Genomic DNA, 18,845 nt, shown 5'->3' with positions numbered 1-18,845 from the left:
TATTGATCCTTTACGCCAGTGGCTGTGTGGTGGATCACGAGGCTCAGATTTTAGGGTCATGTGACGTGTTCATACCTGATGAAGGATTCAAAAAGTGTTTTTGGGATGTCACCGGAAGCTCTTCCAAAATAGACTTGTTATATATTATGAAAGTAGCCGTTGGGCCGAGACGTTGAAGGTCACGTAGGCGTATTTATCTTAGCAGACAAAATGGCTGTTCTGTTGTAACTTGGCCTTCTCCTCCCTCAAACGCACATGGCTTATAAAAGCGTAATCATTAACAGAAATAATAAAAATAAAAAAAACATTCTTTTGTTGTTTTTTTCTGTTATGAAGCCCTGCCCCCTTCCTTGAAGCTGAATTTACTGATTTTAATTGGCCTTCCGTTGTAACTTGAACTCTGTTAAAAGGTTAATGAACATTCAGTCAATATTTTTCCAAGTTTGACTATGAAATAACTCCAGGCTCTTTAAGAGCAAATTCGTTTTCACTTTGCTATGTTTTCTGTCTTTTCAAGGAGGATTGTTTTTTGCCAAACAAATGAGGTCCAAACGCTACGTGACTATGTTGGACCCATTTCAGAACCGCTACGGCCAATTGTTCACGACGGCAATTTTGATTCCTGCTTTGATCAGTGATATTTTGTGGACGGCCTGCATCCTTGCCGCTCTGGGTTTGTCATTTATTTGTAATGTTTTTTATTTTCCATATTCAAATATGACGGTTTGACGGTGGTTTCTTCGTGTGTGCGTGTGTAATTTCCAGGGGCAACAATGAGCATCATCCTGGACCTCTCATCGACAATCTCCATTCTTATCTCTGCGGCCGTCTCCATCATTTATACATTTTTAGGAGGCCTCTACGCGGTTGCATACACTGATATCATCCAATTGTCGTTCATATTTGTCAGCCTGGTGAGCCATCGAGGTTGGGCGCAAAGGTCGTGCGATTGAAGGCGTTCACTGAAGATTGACTAACAAATGTTTGATTTTGTGTTTTAGTGGCTCTGTATTCCGTTCGTGATCCTCAGTCCTGCGGTGACTGCCTTGGTACAAACGACCCAACTCAACCATTCAAGCGTCCACTCGTGGATCGGAGAGGTGAAGTTTGAGGATGCAGGGAAATGGACAGATGACTTTCTCATTTTGGTCAGATATTTTGCTTATTTGATTTTTGGGATTGTTTCTTTTCTACGATGTCACTGCGTGCTTGTGTTGGTCTCCACAATTTCTAGGAGCACTAAAAAAGTCCATTAGAAACATCGAGCGTACCTTCTCTGCCAGTTTTTCTTGCTCAACCTCCTTCTACAGCTAACTTTGTGAATTGCGTCTCTGCAGTCAAGCCTCTCAGCGAAAATGAGTAACCTGAGCTCCGAAACAGGCATACATATATTTAGCTGGCGCAGCCGCGTAAATATATTTTGTCGGCACATGTTATGTATTTAGTAACTGTAACCGTAACTGATACGCTTGACAAACGTTGTTATGTTACAGGCTTTAGGTGGACTGGCCTACCAGGCTTTGCACCAGAGGATCCTGGCAGCGGCTTCCTCATCCAAGGCTCAGGTTACTTGTTTTGCGGCCGCTGGCGCTGCTTTCTTGATGGGAATACCGCCGGTGATCATCGGAGCTGCGGCAGCATCCGCAGGTACGGCAAACGCGCATCTTGTAAAACGGAGGCAGCGATAACCGGACCCCCGGTGTTAACGGGCAATCCGCATCAGTGTTCCCCCGTACAAAGACTCAAGATGGGACAGGGGATCGCTACATTATTGCATTTGTTTCACACAAAACAAAATCCGACCCTGAGCAAATTAAAGTTCAAAATTTCAATATTCAATATTGACAATATTTTATTTATTTATTTAATCTGGTGTTGCACGGTGTGCACAGGGAGCTTGTGTGTTTGCACAGACACTTGAAAAATAAGAGGGAACACTGATCCGCAGGTTCTCTTATCAGCCAAATTAGTGCCAAAGTGACGAGCTAATGTTTTCAAAGCACCATGGAAGTTTTCGCCTCAGAATTGAAGTTTAACTTATAATATCATTAAGAGGCAGTTTGTCTTCTCACTTTAATGTGATCATTAACACAGCCTCGTAGATAATTGACCATCATCTCTTTTCCCTCTCTGAAAGACTGGAACCAGACAGAATACGGCCTACCGCCACCTTATGATCGCGGGGAGGCAGGGAATGTCCTGCCATTGGCTCTGTCCTATATCACACCCAACTGGGTGTCCGTGTTAGGCATTGGCGCCTTAGCAGCGGCGGTGATGTCCTCCATGGACTCATCATTGCTGTCGTCGGCGTCCATGTTCACCCAAAACATATACAAGACGTCTTTGAGAAAGCAGGTGCGTGTGTGTGAGTGTGTGGGTGTTAGTAGTTCTGGGTAATTCTTTTTTTTTTTTTTGTCTTCTGTAGGCATCGGATAGGGAGTTAAAGTGGGTGATCCGGATAAGTGTGCTCCTGGTGGGCCTTGCTGGAACGGGTCTGGCCTTCAACAAGAGCAGCATCCTTGCGCTCTGGGTGCTCGCTGCCGACCTGCTCTACTGCGTCGTGACCCCTCAGTTGTTTTGTGTGGTGCACCTCCGAGTGGCCAACTGCTACGGCGCCATCAGCGGCTACGTGATAGCTCTGCTGCTGCGCGGGCTGAGCGGCGAGCCCGCGCTCGGCATCCCTACTGTGCTGCTCTTCCCGGGTTGGAGGGAGCGGGATGGCGTCATCACGCAGTACTTTCCCTTCCGGACTCTGATTGCGTTCATTTCCCTGGCGGCTGTCGTTCTCGTATCCTGGCTGGTCGAGCTGGCCTTCGCTCGCCGGCTCATTCCTCAGTCCTGGGATGTGTTGGATGCGTTTAACAAGAACATTGAGGCAGAAGAGAAGGAGATGGCATCAACAATTTCTAATGTGGAAAAGAAGTATGTTTCTAATACAGCTTTATAGGCTCACACTATTCTGCTCCTATACTTGAGCACAACCTCCGATATCCTTGTAATGACGCAGTAAATTCAGTAGAGGGCGACAGTAGACCGTTCAAAGATTGCGTGTTAGTATTAAACGAGTGAAATTATTTCAGTGGTCCCCAACCTTTTCAGCACCACGGACCGGAATACTGTCAGACAATATTTTGACGGACGGACCAGTGTTTGATGACGTCACACTTTTCTAGAAAATCAGAAGCAAATGTCGAAAGCCAAATAAGCACAGACTGCACATTGTTCATTGAAGTTTTAATTGCAAAAATCGACTTTTCACAACTCAACAATTAAAAACAAAGTCTGCATGTATAAATAAAAAAACGAAGAATATGTTTTCAAGTAAAACACGTACACGTGACACGTTGCTCTATTTAAAGCACAAATATATATATATATATTCAAAAATTTAAATGTGGCATTTTTATTATTGTCTCCATGTCACATTTCGCTTGGAGCTTATAATGCAAGAGCAGGACAAAGAGCGCACTAGCCAGGGAATCCATCCCTGCCGCGTGGGAAATCCACTCCGCCTTTTCCAGCCGGCCACTTTATCCGGAGCACTATGCGTGTGTGAGTGTGTGCAAGAGAAGCCGACTCTTGTTTACAGCAGAGATTCCACGGAAGACCCACTAACACACACGCACACTCTCACCGTGGGATTTTAGCAGCTGCAACGTGGACTCGTTTCCCCTTCTCTCGACGACGAAAGAAAAAAAAAAAAAAGACGTCGGTAGTGGAAGAAGACGCGTGCGTACCCACGCGTTCAGCCCCATATTCTGCTCTTGCGTGGCACATTTTCCACGAGCCCACCCTTAAACCTCCACTGGCGCGATTACGACGGGCACAAAACACCGGCGCTGCTCTGCTCGCTTGGCTTCCAGGCGTCAAGATATCTACCAGGCTGGCTTTTCATTCATTTTTTTAATATCCCCACGCAGCCACCACCCTTCTTTTTCTTCCTGGGTGCATATCTCCCCTTTTTACTCCAGTGTCCACGCGAGAGGCTTTCACGCCTACTGATGATGAGGATGGGGGGGATCGAATTTAAGTGCTGATATATTGTGGATAGAACCCCATTCTGAGGCCTTGTTGTTGTTATTGGAAGAAGACATGGAGACTGAAGACGGGGATTACCATCATCGTGTTGCTGCTCCCATAGCAGTCAGTGCACTTTGGAGGAAATAATTCTACTTTGCATTTTTTACCTATTTTTTTTATTTTTATTTGATTTATTTCTAATCTAAATCTTGGTGTACGACCCAGCCATTTGAACTACATTAGTCGCTACCAAGTCGTTCCGGAGCTTTATTATACAAACAAAATCTCATTGGAATTATTTGTATTCTTGTGATTATTTTTTTTTTTAATGAAATAAGGAACATGAAAGCTGACAAACTACTAATGGGCAGCAGCACTGTCTTGTTTTGGGCTGTGTTGACGACCCTTTCCACCTTATGCATATGGACTTCATATGGCGAGAGTAAGTATTTTCCACCCTGTATTTTCGCATATATTTTTTAATTTGTATCTTCTTTCTAATTTAACATCAGTGAGTAAACACGAGCTATTGAGAAAACACCTTTTTTCTAAAAGCGAACATCTTCGTAAAATCTCAAGTATAAAATACTACATTGAAAGGTGCTATTATTATTATTTTATTATTATAATGATAATACGTAATTGGAAAAACGTGAAACGCTGGCGTTGTGGTACGTTCATGTCCCCGCGCAATCGTGGTAAAATTGTGCTTCACTGTGCGCAAGGTCGCATGTATTTCACTAACGGTATGTTACTATTATCTTCATGATCATACGAATGTTTATAATTGTTATTATTTGAAATAGTCTCCGCAATAAGACACATGTTACATTGCTCTCGCACGGAGACGCCATTGATGAGTCTGCAGCGAGGAGCTGAAGGTTACTACCAGGACCATGTGGCCATTTTGCTGCGTTCAGTGACACACATCTGCTCTCCCATCGACGAGATCATTTTTATGAGCAGAACCAGCCCTTCATCAACACGAGATAGCGTTTTATGTCAACAAAATGGCTATTCTTATCTCCAAATTGACCCTACTGAAGTGCCTCATTTCCTTTGAAGTGAAAATTCAACATCCACTTCAATAATTCAATTAAATAAATAATCCACATTAGGGAAAATAACCCTCCCGAGTCTCCATGTTGCTGCATTGACCGTCAATTTTGCAATTCGGATTTAGACCACAGCTTGGTCGCTGGTGTGTTGAGCAAATTTGTTATTGTAAAGTACGTGGTAAAGAAATTGCTAGAAATGAAGATGGCGTATTTATACTCCACAGTCTCCACGTTGCTGCGACAGCCCTTAGTCACCTCATCCAGGAGCCTTATTATGTGCCCTGTGATTGGCTGGCTGATTGGTTTAGTCCGCATTTTTTGTTTTTCTGGCAGTATTACAACCCACAGTGTCCACTTTGCTGCAGGCGCCCTCAGACTCTATTTGACAAAAATCGTTCTCCATAACTCCACGGTGGTGAAAAATATATTGACATGGGTTTGTTTTACTTTATTTTCCCGTTCTGCTCCTTTTATGATAATGCACATTCCGCTGAAATTGAATTAATCACCCTTTCAACTCCAACCGCAGTCAACTTTCCTCACCGCGGCATCCAAGAATGCGGCGAATGTAATCCTGTGACATAGGAACACTGACAAGACTTTGGAAATAGAGCATGTAAAAATAACCATGGGTTCAAACAGACCTGGTTCTGTTGATTGTAAGCGTGTGTGTGCGCGCTTGTGTGCATATGTGAAGCCTTTATTTGCCTTCTGCTGTTCACACCAGTACTATTAGTCGTTATTAAATCGATGGCCGCCCGTGTTTCACCAATGCCGTGGTGGGGTCGTTGGAGCACAAGGCGTACTCTTGTCAGGTTTCGTGAAGCGCTCCAGTGTTCCCCGCTCAATTATTTATGAAAGGAGTATGTAGCTCCGGAAAAACTAGAATGATTGTGTAAATAATCACAAAGCCTTTAGCACGTTGCTAAAGACTCCCGTTTGCTTTAATGAGGGCTCCGATATCTCTGACGTCTTGTAAAGCAAAAGGCCACAGAAGCCCAAAATACACAAAGTATTTCATGATTTGATTCGCGATATTTTGGATTATTGCTCACGGCTAACAAAAACCTCAAATTGAGTTTCACTATTTTCCAGGCGAAAGTATAAATGCCTTGTTTTCAAGTTGAAGCGCGCGTGTGTATGCATGCATGCGTATGCGAGCGGCCTCGTCCGTCGGTCGACGCCAAACGCTGTCCTCCCGGGCTGCCAGCTGAGCTTTTCAATGCTTAATTAAACACTTGATTTCTAGTGGAGCATCCTCTTCGCTCGGGTTCGGTTGCGTCCTCACCGCCTCCCGGTTTTATAGCCTGCGGCGTATTGCGCAAGAACATCGCAAGCTCCTTCTCGTTGTGAAAGATGAGCCGATGACCGAGGTGAAAAACATTCGGATTGGAAAGTGGATATCTGACATGTAAATTAATGAAGAGAGACATTATGGCCCGAGGATCAAGAATTTTGGCACGTCAGAAGATGGGTCATGCATAAAGAGGGAGGGGACTGAATACAGAGCCCTGAGGTGTCCCCATGTTAACGATGAGAGTTGAGGAAGTGTTGTTCCCCCGTCCTGACATTCCAGGGGTCTTTTGATAAGAAAGCCCATTACTGTGCTAAGGTGCACAGTGAGCTAGCTGCCATTGCCCAAGCTTGCTCAGCTTTGTCAAAGTCATGATGGAGTATGACGTGGAATTATTTCACATGCATGCCGGCCTTCTCAACAGATGGCGGATCTTTGTCGCGCCTGTGAGTGTCATGTTACTGTTTTGGGTTGCGGTATTGGGCCGTCCCCTCTGCGCCCCCCGACCCAGTGGTTGAAGTGAGGTCCGTTGAGGGGAAGTGGCCGGCGGTCAGATGACTTCCAGTATTAGAGCCAGCTGATGTGGCAGGTGTTAAAGGGTGTCGATGGGACGGGGCCATGACGTTCCCGCTACACGGCCTCTCTCGATTGCGTGACGTTCTTAAAAAGAATCAAATGGTGACGTGTGGTAATCCGCGTGAGCAGCTTTTGCATTCTTTACTAAACACTTGCTGCATTCTTTTGCTCTTTTGTAACACGCTGACGTCACAGTTAACGTTTCTTTGGACGGGGGCTGTTACGCTCGTTATCATTGCGGGCCACATCATTCCCCTCTGGAAATCTTTCTCATAACTAGACTTTTTTTTCCTGGTAACGTCACAACTTTTTTTTTTTTTCCATAACAGCAGTAATGAGATTTTTTTTTATAACGAGAATAATAGCACTCTAACAGCTGTCCTTGAACTCACCACGGCTCGAGACAAGAATGCGGCTCCTAATCTTGCTGCATGCTCGACGAAGGATGCAATTATGTGTTTTCCCAAAATGCTCAGTGTCAGTGATGATAAAGAAAAAAAAAAAAGAAAATATTCGCTGTCTCAAAGTCTATATTTGACGCCGGCGACGTCACCCGCTGTAAGGGATACTAATTTTGTTTAAAAATAGCCCCCCAACTCCTTCCCCCCCTGTTTACCCAATTCAAATCAGATTAGGAGGCCATTAAGCTCGCTTTTGATTCGCGTGCGGCGGGGTCGCCAAAGGGGGTCGGGTTTGAGCTTGTGATGGACGCTGGAGTTTGGAGGAGGGGCAGCTGAGGGTTTGGGGGTCAAGGTTTATCAATCATAAACACAAGCTGACAGATTCCATCACTTCATTGAGATAGGCCTGTTTACTCAGCGGAGTGATGAGCAAACAGAGCGGACGCATTTCTGTTCTTGCCCTTTATGGAAAGGAGTGAAAGCGAGGGATGGGCGCTTTTATTTCATGACAGCTTTTCTGGTAATTTTATAACTTTTTTTGTAATATTATCCATGTAAAAGGCATGGAGTTACATGCCACACATTTTGATTGCTCATTTAAAATGATTGATTTCCCTTTTTTTTTTTTTATGTTGACTAAAAAAAACGGCTTTTTCTTTCAGAATTGTATAGATTTATTTCACTTTTTTTTGTCTTGACTAAAAAAAACTACTTTTTCTTTCAGAGCTGTATAGTTGATGTACTTTACTACTTAAAAAAAAAGCGCTGGGAAAAAAAAACATTTCAAAGCTTGTCGGAATCGGAAAAGAAAAAAAAGCTGTTTTTCTTCTTTGACCGGCGGCGGGCGGCCATCACCGACGACTGTAGCCTTAAATTTCGGCCTCCTCCATTCCCGTTTCAAGGAAATGATTGGAATTCCTGGTGGTTAACCTGCCTAATGAGGGTGGGGGTGGTGTGAGAGGAAGATTCTTCCTTTCAGGATTCTATTTCAGCTCAATAGAAAACAAACGACAGACCGCTTTTTTTCTGATAAACATTTGGAATTCATTCTCAACTTTATTTTCACAACTGCCCACAATAGACCCTCTGGTCCAGACTGCCCCCCCCACCCTTCCCCCAATTGTAGTAATAATGGCTTCACCAGGAAGTCGGGGGGAAAGAGTTTCTCTTTATTAACAAACAAATTAGCCTTTGTGAGTGAGAGGCTCCATCTCCATTCCCTCCCTTTCTCCCACCCGGAAAACTGTAACGGAAACAAAAGAAGTGGATGGAGCCTGAGGCCTGGCGGAGTAAATCGGACTCTATTTGCTTTGTGAGGCCCGTGGTGTGTCGTCACTCTACAATCATTTTATCCGGAAATACAATCCGCTCTTTCGGGGACGTTTGGCTAACGGAGCCTTATGTTTACGTGTTTTGACTCGGGCTCACACACGCACTCGCTGTGACACAGTTAAGCCTATGTAAGAACATAACAGGTTTAAAACAGGGAGCTCATTCGGCGCCGCTCGTTGAGCGCTGATCTTCGACGCCAGGCCAAACAACCGGAGGCGCTGAAATATTTGCCTCACCCCAAACCTCCATTAAAGGCCAACGTCATTATGAGAATGTTTTTCTTTTTTTATCTAGTAGAGGTGATGCCAGTGGTGGGCAGTGTATTTTGGACCATGGGCTAACTAATAGCATAAAATAAATAATAAAAATATTTAAAGTGGAAAATAATAATAATAAAATCATATTAATAAATAATAAAATCAAATAATAAAAGTATTTCAAGTGAAAAAAAATAGTTAGACTCTGACTAACAACCCAGGCTAAACTGCCATCTGTCAATTATTGTATTGCAGTCTGCGGCCCCGGCATCGACATCCGGAACGACGTCAGCGAGTTCAAGCGCCTGGAGAACTGCACGGTGGTGGAGGGCTTCCTCCAGATCCTCCTCATCAAGACCAACAACAGCAAGACCAAGAACCAGGAGGTGTTCCGCTCCCTCAGTTTCCCCAAGCTGACCGTCATCACCGACTACCTGCTGCTGTTCCGCGTACCGGGTCTTGACAGTTTGAGCACGCTCTTCCCCAACCTGAGCGTCATCCGCGGGCGCATCCTCTTCTATAACTACGCCCTGGTGATCTACGAGATGACCAGCCTGAAGGACATCGGCTTATACAACCTGAGGAACGTCACCCGAGGAGCCATCCGGATCGAGAAGAACCCCGAGCTGTGTTATTTGGACTCGGTGGACTGGTCGCTCATCATGGACGCCGAGTTCAACAACATCGTGAGCGGGAATAAAAAGACCAAGGAGTGTGACAACGTCTGCCCGGGCATCATGGAGGACAACCCGTTGTGTCAGCAGACCACCTTCAATAACAAACAGGAGTACCGATGCTGGACCTCCAACAAATGCCAGAAAGGTAAGCGCTGGTTTTTGTTCTTAGGATGGCAGCAAAGAGCGACGGACAAATCCCTCGTGTTTTCCCTTCATTTCCGTCCTCACCTCGCCAGTGCAAACATCTGCGCTCTGTCCATTGAAGGCACTCCTGGTTCCTTTGGATCCAGCTATTTATGGAGTGCAGCAGTATGGAGCCGCAGTGAGGCCTGGCTGCTCTGCCAAGAAACCAGCTAGTTTACCTGTCTGGACCTTGTCGGTTAAATATTTGCCTTCGGGACGGGATTTTTTTTTTTTTCTTCCTTTTTACCATTTATAAAAGGAAGCATATTGAAGTATCCCAAGGAGGGTCATCCCTGTTTTAACTCTGGTCGGGTCATGTGTTCAGGGGAGGGTCACATGACTTGAAGAAGAGCTCCCACCGATTTACGGTTTGCTCTTCACAAATTTACATACTTTTTTTTTTTTTTTTTTTACTGTATTTTGTGCTCTTTTTGTGACGCCCATTGGTTGTTCAAGATGACACCAAAGCATGGAAAGTAGGAATTGGTGGGAAGGAAGTTTGCTGGAGTCAAGGAGGAGCAAAATTTAGTCTGGGTCGTGAGCAGATATGAAGAGTCACACTGGATTCCTATTGGGAATGATACATTTATCATTTCAGATGGTGCGGAGGAGGAGAATGTATCAGAAAAAAAATGGCCAATGCCACATTCCCAAGCTCTTTTGTGGCTGGTGTCAAAGTTTTGGAAGATTTGATTGGTTGATGCCGTCGGTTTTTTCTCAGCATATTGTGTTTCTCTTTCTTGACTTGCTTCCTTTGGCCACCCATGCACTGTTTCAACATTGTTTTCCAGAGGTCAGGGTCAGGGATGATAAGCATACCGGGGAGGTCGTGCACTTTTTTGTTGCACCATAAAATAATTGTTTTTTTGTCAGGGTTTCTTCGGCTTCATTGTCTGTTTGGATTCATTCTAAAGATTCCCTAGAATCTCTATTCTAAAGAACACAAGAGTTTGGTTGGTGAAGTTTTAATATGTAAAATATCACATAAAAACACATTGAGAATTTTTTGTCTTCTGGTTCCTCTCATCATTGACGTATAAATGTTTCTATCGATTGTTTTGATCCATAAAACATCGGCGTTGGTATTAAAAGATTTACATTGCTTGATGTTTCCTCTCGCTACAAACCGCTAGCACGCTTGCTATCCAGTGAATGTGACCTTGGTGCGCCGTCGCTTTCTTCCGAGCGTGAAGTAGTTCTCTGCTGTTTTTGTGTCACGCAGGAGGATGTTTTGAAGCAGTTCTCAGAGGCCCGGGTCGAGGTCAGGCTAAACGCATTCATCTAGAGGGGCCCTTGAAGTCTCAAGGCTACAGATAAAGATCTGTGGGAAAATAGGAAGCAGTCATAGCTTGACCATAGTGGCAACATTGTATTTGTTTTTATTAAAGGGATTTTTATTGTTAGAATTTATTGTTCAAGTTACTGTAAAAATAGTAAAATAATATTTCATTCACATGACAAATTTAGCAAAGATATGATTTGCTTTCACGGGTTGCTGAGAATAATTTGACGGGCCAGATCTGGCCCCCGGGCCTCGACTTTGACACCTGTGTGTGGAGCTACAACTAAGGATTATTTTAGTTTGTAAAAAAAAACAAATGAACTTTCCCAACGACACTTGGTGTACCCTTTAAAGTGAATTCCCTGTCATAGATTAAAGGTGGAAAAAGAGTTGAAGATTCCTTGGGGCAGCTACTTGAAAGACTTAATATTACGGCCTTCTCCTTCCTGCACACACACATTGACATAATTGGCTTATTTTTCTCCGGTGCAGATGTTCCTTCAAGGGCATGTGGCGGTTTTCCTCGTCAATACGGCCCAGCCTCCTCTTTAATTACACTCCATGAGGCGAGGAAGCCTGTTGTCTGCCGACAGCACACCGCCGTAGCCTCCGGGCCTTCCGCCCCTCGTTCACGGGATGGCGCAGGGTCTGCTTGCCACATGTTTGTCCACCCGCAAGACAGCACGACACTTTGCTGAATGGTGGTGGACAAAAGAAGGCGAAAGGTTTGTCTCATCATAGTGAAGCACTTTTGTAAAAACTCACAAAACAAAAAAACGGTCCAAAAAATATCATAAGTGCAGATTTGAATAAGATTAATTAAAAACTTCAAAAGCTAAAAAAGGAGTAACTTAAAAACCCAAAGTTAGACAGGTTAAAATATGACTTCAAAACAACAAAAAACAAACAAGTAAAACAGGTCAAATAAAACGACTTAAATGTAATTAATTTAATTAATACATTTGCTGCAGTCAAAATAAGAAATTGCTTTGAGCTTCCAGCTGGGCATTTGACAAAATTTCCTTCCAATAACTCTTTTATTTGACTTTTTAATGGAAGTGGCTGGAAGGAGGAAAAAAACTAGCCTTTGAGTAAACCATCCCTGTATCTACGATCGTCCTTGTCAGTCTCTCCTCTGCTGCTTCCTGATCTACCCCCCCTCTCCCTCACGCCGCTTATCAGGAGCTGTTAACATCTCCGCCTGTCAGATAGCGCCTTTCCGAGCCCTCCTCTCATCACTGCGGCGCCGGCCAACTGGCTTGTTTGCTCAGGTCTTGGATCCTCTGACATTACATGCTGTTTGCTTTGAGTTTGGAGTAGGGGGGGGGGATACCATGAGGGCTGGCGTTAAGGGGGATCCCCTGACTAAAAAGAGTCTGGCCCGCTTCAAATAGCCCCCCTCAGGTCCTGTGTGTGGCTCAGACGGGCCCGGTAAAGATACATTGCCGGGAGGTCATTCACAATTAGACAAGCCCGCCTCTCTGTCTGCAAAACCTCTTCACACGCTTTAGGACCCAATTGAAATTTGACAAGTCCACTTCAGGAAACATTCTTGAAGCTCAAGTCCAGAATATTAGGTTTTTCCCGAAGGTTGCGTGTTGAAATTTCAGTCGTGTACCGTATATGCGCTAATAAAAAAATAAAAGGGTTTAAAGTAGATGCTTTAGGCCCCCAATTTCCTTAAATTACAATTGGTAATAGTAACAATCAAAAAAATTTCCCCCTTCTGTGAATATTCTGAATTCCTGTTCAAAAACTATAAGGTAATCAATGTCCGAGTTCTGAGTATTGATCCCCCTCCCTGTCACTAGGGGGCGCAGTGGTGCCAGTGACTCATGATAAAATGAATGAAGAGTTAATTTATTTTCTTCAATAAATTGTATATGCACATTTCTACTTTGTTGAGTATATACATGTGTTCAACTGTACGATATTTTCTAGTACTGTACGTAGCGAATCGTACCGAGGTACATTTCGTGTGGATCCACGTAGGTATCATATCTCCGGGTTCACAGAAATACCTGGCCCTATTAAGGAACATTGGGATAGCTTCGGAAAAAAAAAAAAAAATGCAGTCTGGTAAGAAATGTGATATTTTTACCCAGGGAGATGTTTAGTGTTTGGCCTTTTGTGTGTGTGTGTGTCCTTGTGTTGAAGCTATCACAAAGTGTCTGCAGCGTTAAAACATTTTGCAGCCTTGCCTGTTAAAAGAGCTTCTGCTTTGACCCAGGAGAGTTTTTTTTCTTTTGCATTTCATCATGTTTACATCTTGTTTGCCAGAGAGCCACTGGATATCTCTGGCCTGAGCGCTTTGACCTAAGATCAGTTTATAGTTCTTTAGTTTTATTTTACAAGAAGGATTTGTAGTGTCATGTTTTGCGTGTTATAAAGACCCACATTTTACCAGCTAATATTTTAGATTTACAAAGATGTTTATTTTTTTTAGTTGACTAAATTGAGTAATTCAATTAGAAAAAAAAGTTACTGGAAAATGCGCCAAGAGTAGCCAAGGAGAATACTTGTTGATGGATTTATGAGATTTCCACTTGATTTATTCTTCCCGTTGTGAGACGGCGCTCCCTTCATGCCTGTTATAAAGATTTAGTGATATTTGAGGTGTTGGGATTTTTATGTGTTTACGCATTGATGGGAAGAAACTTTCAAGTAGGATTCCCGCTCGCTGAGTCGTTAGGGAATACAAACCTTGGGCTTTAAATCCGGCCAGCTATTTGACATTTGGTTTTGATATACCGCTGCTGCTGATGAGGATATTATCATTTGTAGTAATCATGACCAGATCGTATCCAATCATGTCCGAGTAATTCCTTGCTGGTCGCAATTTAGCGATACGTTGCCACCGTAAGACTCGAAATAGACGGGAATGTCTTGCCAGGCAGAGCAGAAATGCTATTCTGCAGAAAACTTCTGAAAGTTCCGACTGGGGAAAAGTGCAATTGAACATCTGATTGCCCACACGTTTGCACTCGCTCGGCTCCGTTTAGTCGGCAGCGTGGGCAGCCGGCCAGCGTTAATGCCAAAGATCTTCGGCTCCATCCGTCATCCACGCCTGCCACCTGACAGACATCTGACTAATCTGATCCATCATGTTCTCTGAGCGAGGTCTCCTCTTGAGACGGCGGATCAAGTGCTTTTATTTTGGTCCCCTACACAATTGAATCATGAAAGTAACTTATATAACGTCTGATGCACATGTCCTAATTTTCAACTGGCTGGGTTTGTTTGTGATGCTTTCTGACTCTCCACAGTAGAGTCTTGACTGTTTTATGATTCAAGACACCTACTAACTGACGTTTTGATCCGATGGGGGGGGGTCTCATATAATAATCTTTGTAGCCTTCCAACCTGTCTTTGGTTTCTCTGTCCTATTTACAATCTGGCAACCAAAAAGAACCTGTAAAGAATCTGGGTGCAAATGAGAGGACAGTCCAGGAAGATAATCATTAGCGCTGTGTATAGCAATTAGAGAGTGGCCACACACCAAGCGAATCAACCAAGTTCCATCGGTGTTATCTCCAGCCACATCAAAATCCGTGTTAGTTATCAGCGGTGTCCACAGTTGAGGACAGACGGATCTTTAGACGGAAGAAAAATTGGACCAAAACACAATTTGAGTTGTTTCTGACTCACGTTTGAATTTGCTAGCATGCTAGCAAAGCATTCTCCACGACACAGTGTGTCGAAATATGAACAACTGGCCTTTTCATTCAGGGATGACTGCTGCTTTTTAAATCCTATAAATAAATTCTGTCAAAGGTTCTCCTGCTTGATTGAGTGTTTTTGTCTTTTTAAATCTCTTAACTTGAAAATACTCTTTAAGAGGCTCTCACACAACACGACTGTTTGTCTGAGCCCTCAAAATTGTTGCCTACTGGAGGCATCCGCAAGCTGCGCTGAGGCCGTGACTCATCCTTCTGCTTTCACCACTCATTCATAAATCTGCTTGAATCACATAACTTCGTCTCCCGGAGCTGCGGGGGCCCATGGTGATAGTTCTCCCCTCAGACCTTCTTTAAAAGGCAGGAAGCAATGAGGCTTGGTGGTGGTGGCTTTATTTGTCCGTCTCTTGGCCACCCTCATCCCTTCGTATAACACAGTGGGAGATAATAAATGCTATAGCGTGGTAAGCTAGCTAGCGATTTAACGTTTAGCATCAGCAGTCAATGGCATCGACTGTTTTCGTATTGGATGTCACTACCACGTGAATTATTAATCAATGAAATATAAAATGTCGAGTGTTGTGCCGTTTGCAGGCAACGCTAAAGAATTTGAATTTTGGCCCTGCCTGGGATAAGCTCTATTGAAAGTAGATTAACGCTATTGAAAGTGGATTTACACAAGTTTAGTCGATGATGTTTATCCAATATTTAATATTTAACTCAATAGTCAAGCCTCAGTGTGCCATTTCCCCATCATTCCTTCTCGAATTGCTCTTGGGCATGAGGCTTACGTGCTTCCAAGTCGGAAGATAATCCATAAAATAGTCCTTTGTCTAATGCTGTTGAAAATGACCTTCACCTCCCACTTCCTGTTTCTTTTTAGTCTTCTCAGGAGAGATCCCTGAGGGGGTCCGGTGGAGTTGTCAGCACGCTGGCTAATGGGCACAGGTGGCGGCCTCCCCGGCCGGCTCTTTTGGCACAAGCATCAGCTTCTTGGCCAGACGCCTCAGTAAGCCAGTGGAAAACAAACACAACACAGATCACCAGTTGTTCCTTTGTGGGACTTGAGCGGGCGGGGGGGGGTCGTCAGCTCTCAACTTTGAAACGTGTGAAGTACTGCTGATGAGCCAGCTATTGTTTTTTTCCGTTGGTGCTATGAGTCACAGAGTTATGACATTCCGCCCGTCATTCTTTCCCGGGACCAAATAGGGGATGAGAGGTTGCGGTGACGTTTGCACGGTGGGAACTTTAGCAGCTGTACCGCACCATGCCGCAGCCTGACAGCGGCTCGTTACTGTGTCGGATAAATATAGAGGTCTCTGGAGGTGCGAGCGTCCCTTCCTACTGGAGCTCCAACTCCGCTCGCAGAAAAAGGGAAAGGCTGCGTCACCTGGGAGCCGCTGCCATCCTCATTCATCCTTCCGAAATTGGCTTTTCGCTCACAGGATGTTGATGATTAGTAGACCTTGGTAGTGAATTGCAAAAACATAGAGGTTCCAAAGTTTGGCCCACTGTATAAAATTAAACCATGTCGAAGAAATGATTGTCACAATGGATGGTTAGCATGTTGACCGACAGTGTATTGAATTGGTTTTAGCATGTTTCCTGAATACAAAATGGCTACATTGTGATTATGCATCCATCAATTTCACAGCTAGAAGTGACCGACTGCCTGAACTGGTTGCCAGCCGTTCGTAGGATACAAAAAAAAAAATCGACTAGCTTAATGCTGACATACAATGGAAGCTAACTTAGCTTAGCATAGATGTTCATAGTGCTACGTCAACAGATCCTCAACGATATTCTCTCTCCGCCTTTTATACTAGACCAAACCATTCCACCTGGATGGAACGTGTATACTTAAGTTGGCGTTTCAGGCGAGTTTACGCTTGCCTCCTTCCCGCGGTTTCGGCCGCCTGACACGACGTGAGTGATGTCGGACAGGCCCACGCCCTGCACGCAAACACCGCCATTGTCATTCCGCTTTTTATGATCTGATGGTGTGTAAGCAGCTGGATTAAGGCAGGAATGTTGACAAAAGGGTTGGTTTGTTTTTTTCACAGCAGAGTAAGTTTCATCAAGGCAGATATTGCTTGAACTACTTTTCTGGCTATAACCCAGCAAGTTGGATTTATTGTTCTCGTTGTCTTTACGCTGTAAAGGGTGACTCGGTTCTTCCGGACGAGGCATGCGCTTGCTTGTGTAAAGCGTGTTGTTTTTGCATTCCACCTGGCTCCCTGTGTAATACATGCTATTATGTTGCTCCTTTTTTTCCTCCTCCGCCTCCTGTGTGTGGGATCATGGTGTTGATGCTTCTGTTAAGGAAAGTCCCTGGAATTTTCTCCAACTTCCGTTTTAAGATCCAGATGAGCCTTTAGGTGTTTTTGTTTGTCTGCAGAAACGACTTTTTATGGATTGTTACATTGTGCACATGTTAACACAATCTATTCAAAAGGTACTATTTGGTGAAATGATTTGTAAATAACAGTTGGTTTTATGAAATGTTGATATTTCACAGGCTAGTTTATCCCACACAAGTTATTGTGAAAATGTGCACGAACAAAAAAAACGTGTTTTTCAGTAAAATTCTAGTCATTCATATTTCCCCTGTTGTATATAATTTGAGAAGCAGAATTTGCACTAAGAGTCGTATTGTGAGCCTCTCGATTTGCGCCTTTGGTTGTACGTATGTCTGGCACGTAAAAGAAGAGCTATTAAGCATGCTGGATTCCAGGGCCGCTCCCAGGAGAGCCGGTGTAATTGGCATTGCGTGCGTCTGCAGTCCTCATGGACGTCATAAAAAGCAAGGCAGCTGCCCCCTCGGCCCGGTGAGGGGCTCAGAAAGCATACGGTGTGGCAGACCTGGAATGCTTTTAAAGTTTTTACACCTCGTGTTTCTCCGACCACTGGTTTAATGACAAAAAAAAAAAGAAGTGGTGAGCGTCAGTTCCCAGACATCTTGGCCTCAGTGGAGGAAGTGATTCAGGGCTTTTAGGGTTATGTTACGATTGTGATACTGTCACATGAATGGATGGATGGATGGATGGATGGATGGATGGATGGATGGATGGATTTGATGGATGGATGGATTTGATGGATGGATGGATGGATTTGAGAATAATTGTCAATTTTTGTCTATGTGAAGCCCTTTGAGACTGCTTGTGATTTAGGGCTATACAAATAAACTTGACTTGACTTGACTTGACTTGACACGGATAGATGGATGGATAGATGGATGGATAGATGGATGGATAGATGGATAGATGGATAGACGGATAGACGGATAGACGGATAGATAGGTGGTTAGCTAGATAGATAGGTGGTTAGCTCGATAGATAGGTGGTTAGCTCGATAGATAGGTGGTTAGCTAGATAGATAGGTGGTTAGCTAGATAGAAAGGGGGCTAGCTAGATAGACAGGTGGCTAGCTAGACAGATGGCTAGCTAGATGGATAGATAGATGGCTAGCTAGGCGGATAACTAGATCGACAAGGGTGCCCCACATGTAATTATCAGTTCAGGTCCCGACACGTAAACACACCCCCACGCTGTCTGGAGGCACTCATGGTTGTTGCCGTGGAGACAGACATTTCCACATTTGGCCCATAAGCCTGCTCGGAAGTTCCGTTTGTCCCCGCGGGTGTCACAAAAGATGTAGGCGCGTCGCCATGTGTTTCATTGATTGTGTTGATTTATGGAGGGCGTAGTCTATGACTACTGTCGGAAATGGAGGTGGGAGGTGAGGTGGGGGCATAGTGTTAAACTAGTCCGAGTCGAGATGAAACACGTCTGCCACTGACTCACAATGCTTCAAGCTTACATGAAAAAAATACACCGTTTGTCTCTTGAAAAGAAATAGCAGGTATCATTTTTTGAGATGCACTTGTGCTGCTATTGAATTGGGCAGGTGTCCCTAATATTGTGGACTTAAACAAGCTATGCGTAATGCATCTGTGTTTGTCAGTCTTTCATTTTCCGTTTGGTCAGGCCGCAGAAACGCCCGTTGCTGGAATGCGAGGCGGTCGGAATGGTGTAAATTCTTCGCCTGTGACTGGCCCACATTGGGGTTATCAAGCTGTATAGATTGAA

General features: G+C 44.1%; 2 protein-coding genes across 2 annotated transcripts in view; both read left to right on the top strand.

Moving 5' to 3' along the window:
- Positions 1-773: 773 nt before the first annotated feature.
- LOC119123907 (high affinity choline transporter 1-like) lies at positions 774-2,947 on the top strand. The gene is made up of 5 exons (XM_037253297.1): positions 774-914; positions 1,002-1,148; positions 1,494-1,647; positions 2,138-2,355; positions 2,426-2,947. The coding sequence occupies exons 1-5, from the start codon at positions 774-776 to the stop codon at positions 2,945-2,947; spliced, it is 1,182 nt and encodes a 393-aa protein (XP_037109192.1).
- Positions 2,948-4,362: 1,415 nt separating this feature from the next.
- Positions 4,363-18,845, top strand: part of igf1ra (insulin-like growth factor 1a receptor) — a 48,769-nt gene continuing 34,286 nt past the window's right edge. The window contains exons 1-2 of the mRNA XM_037254347.1: positions 4,363-4,462; positions 9,194-9,760. Coding sequence (XP_037110242.1) covers positions 4,363-4,462; positions 9,194-9,760 — 667 coding nt within the window. The remainder of the gene's footprint in view (positions 4,463-9,193; positions 9,761-18,845) is intronic.

This window comes from Syngnathus acus, chromosome 6 (genome assembly GCF_901709675.1).
Source record: "Syngnathus acus chromosome 6, fSynAcu1.2, whole genome shotgun sequence".
In the NCBI taxonomy this organism is placed as follows: Eukaryota; Metazoa; Chordata; class Actinopteri; order Syngnathiformes; family Syngnathidae; genus Syngnathus; species Syngnathus acus.
This window is presented reverse-complemented; position numbering and strand designations above follow the sequence as displayed.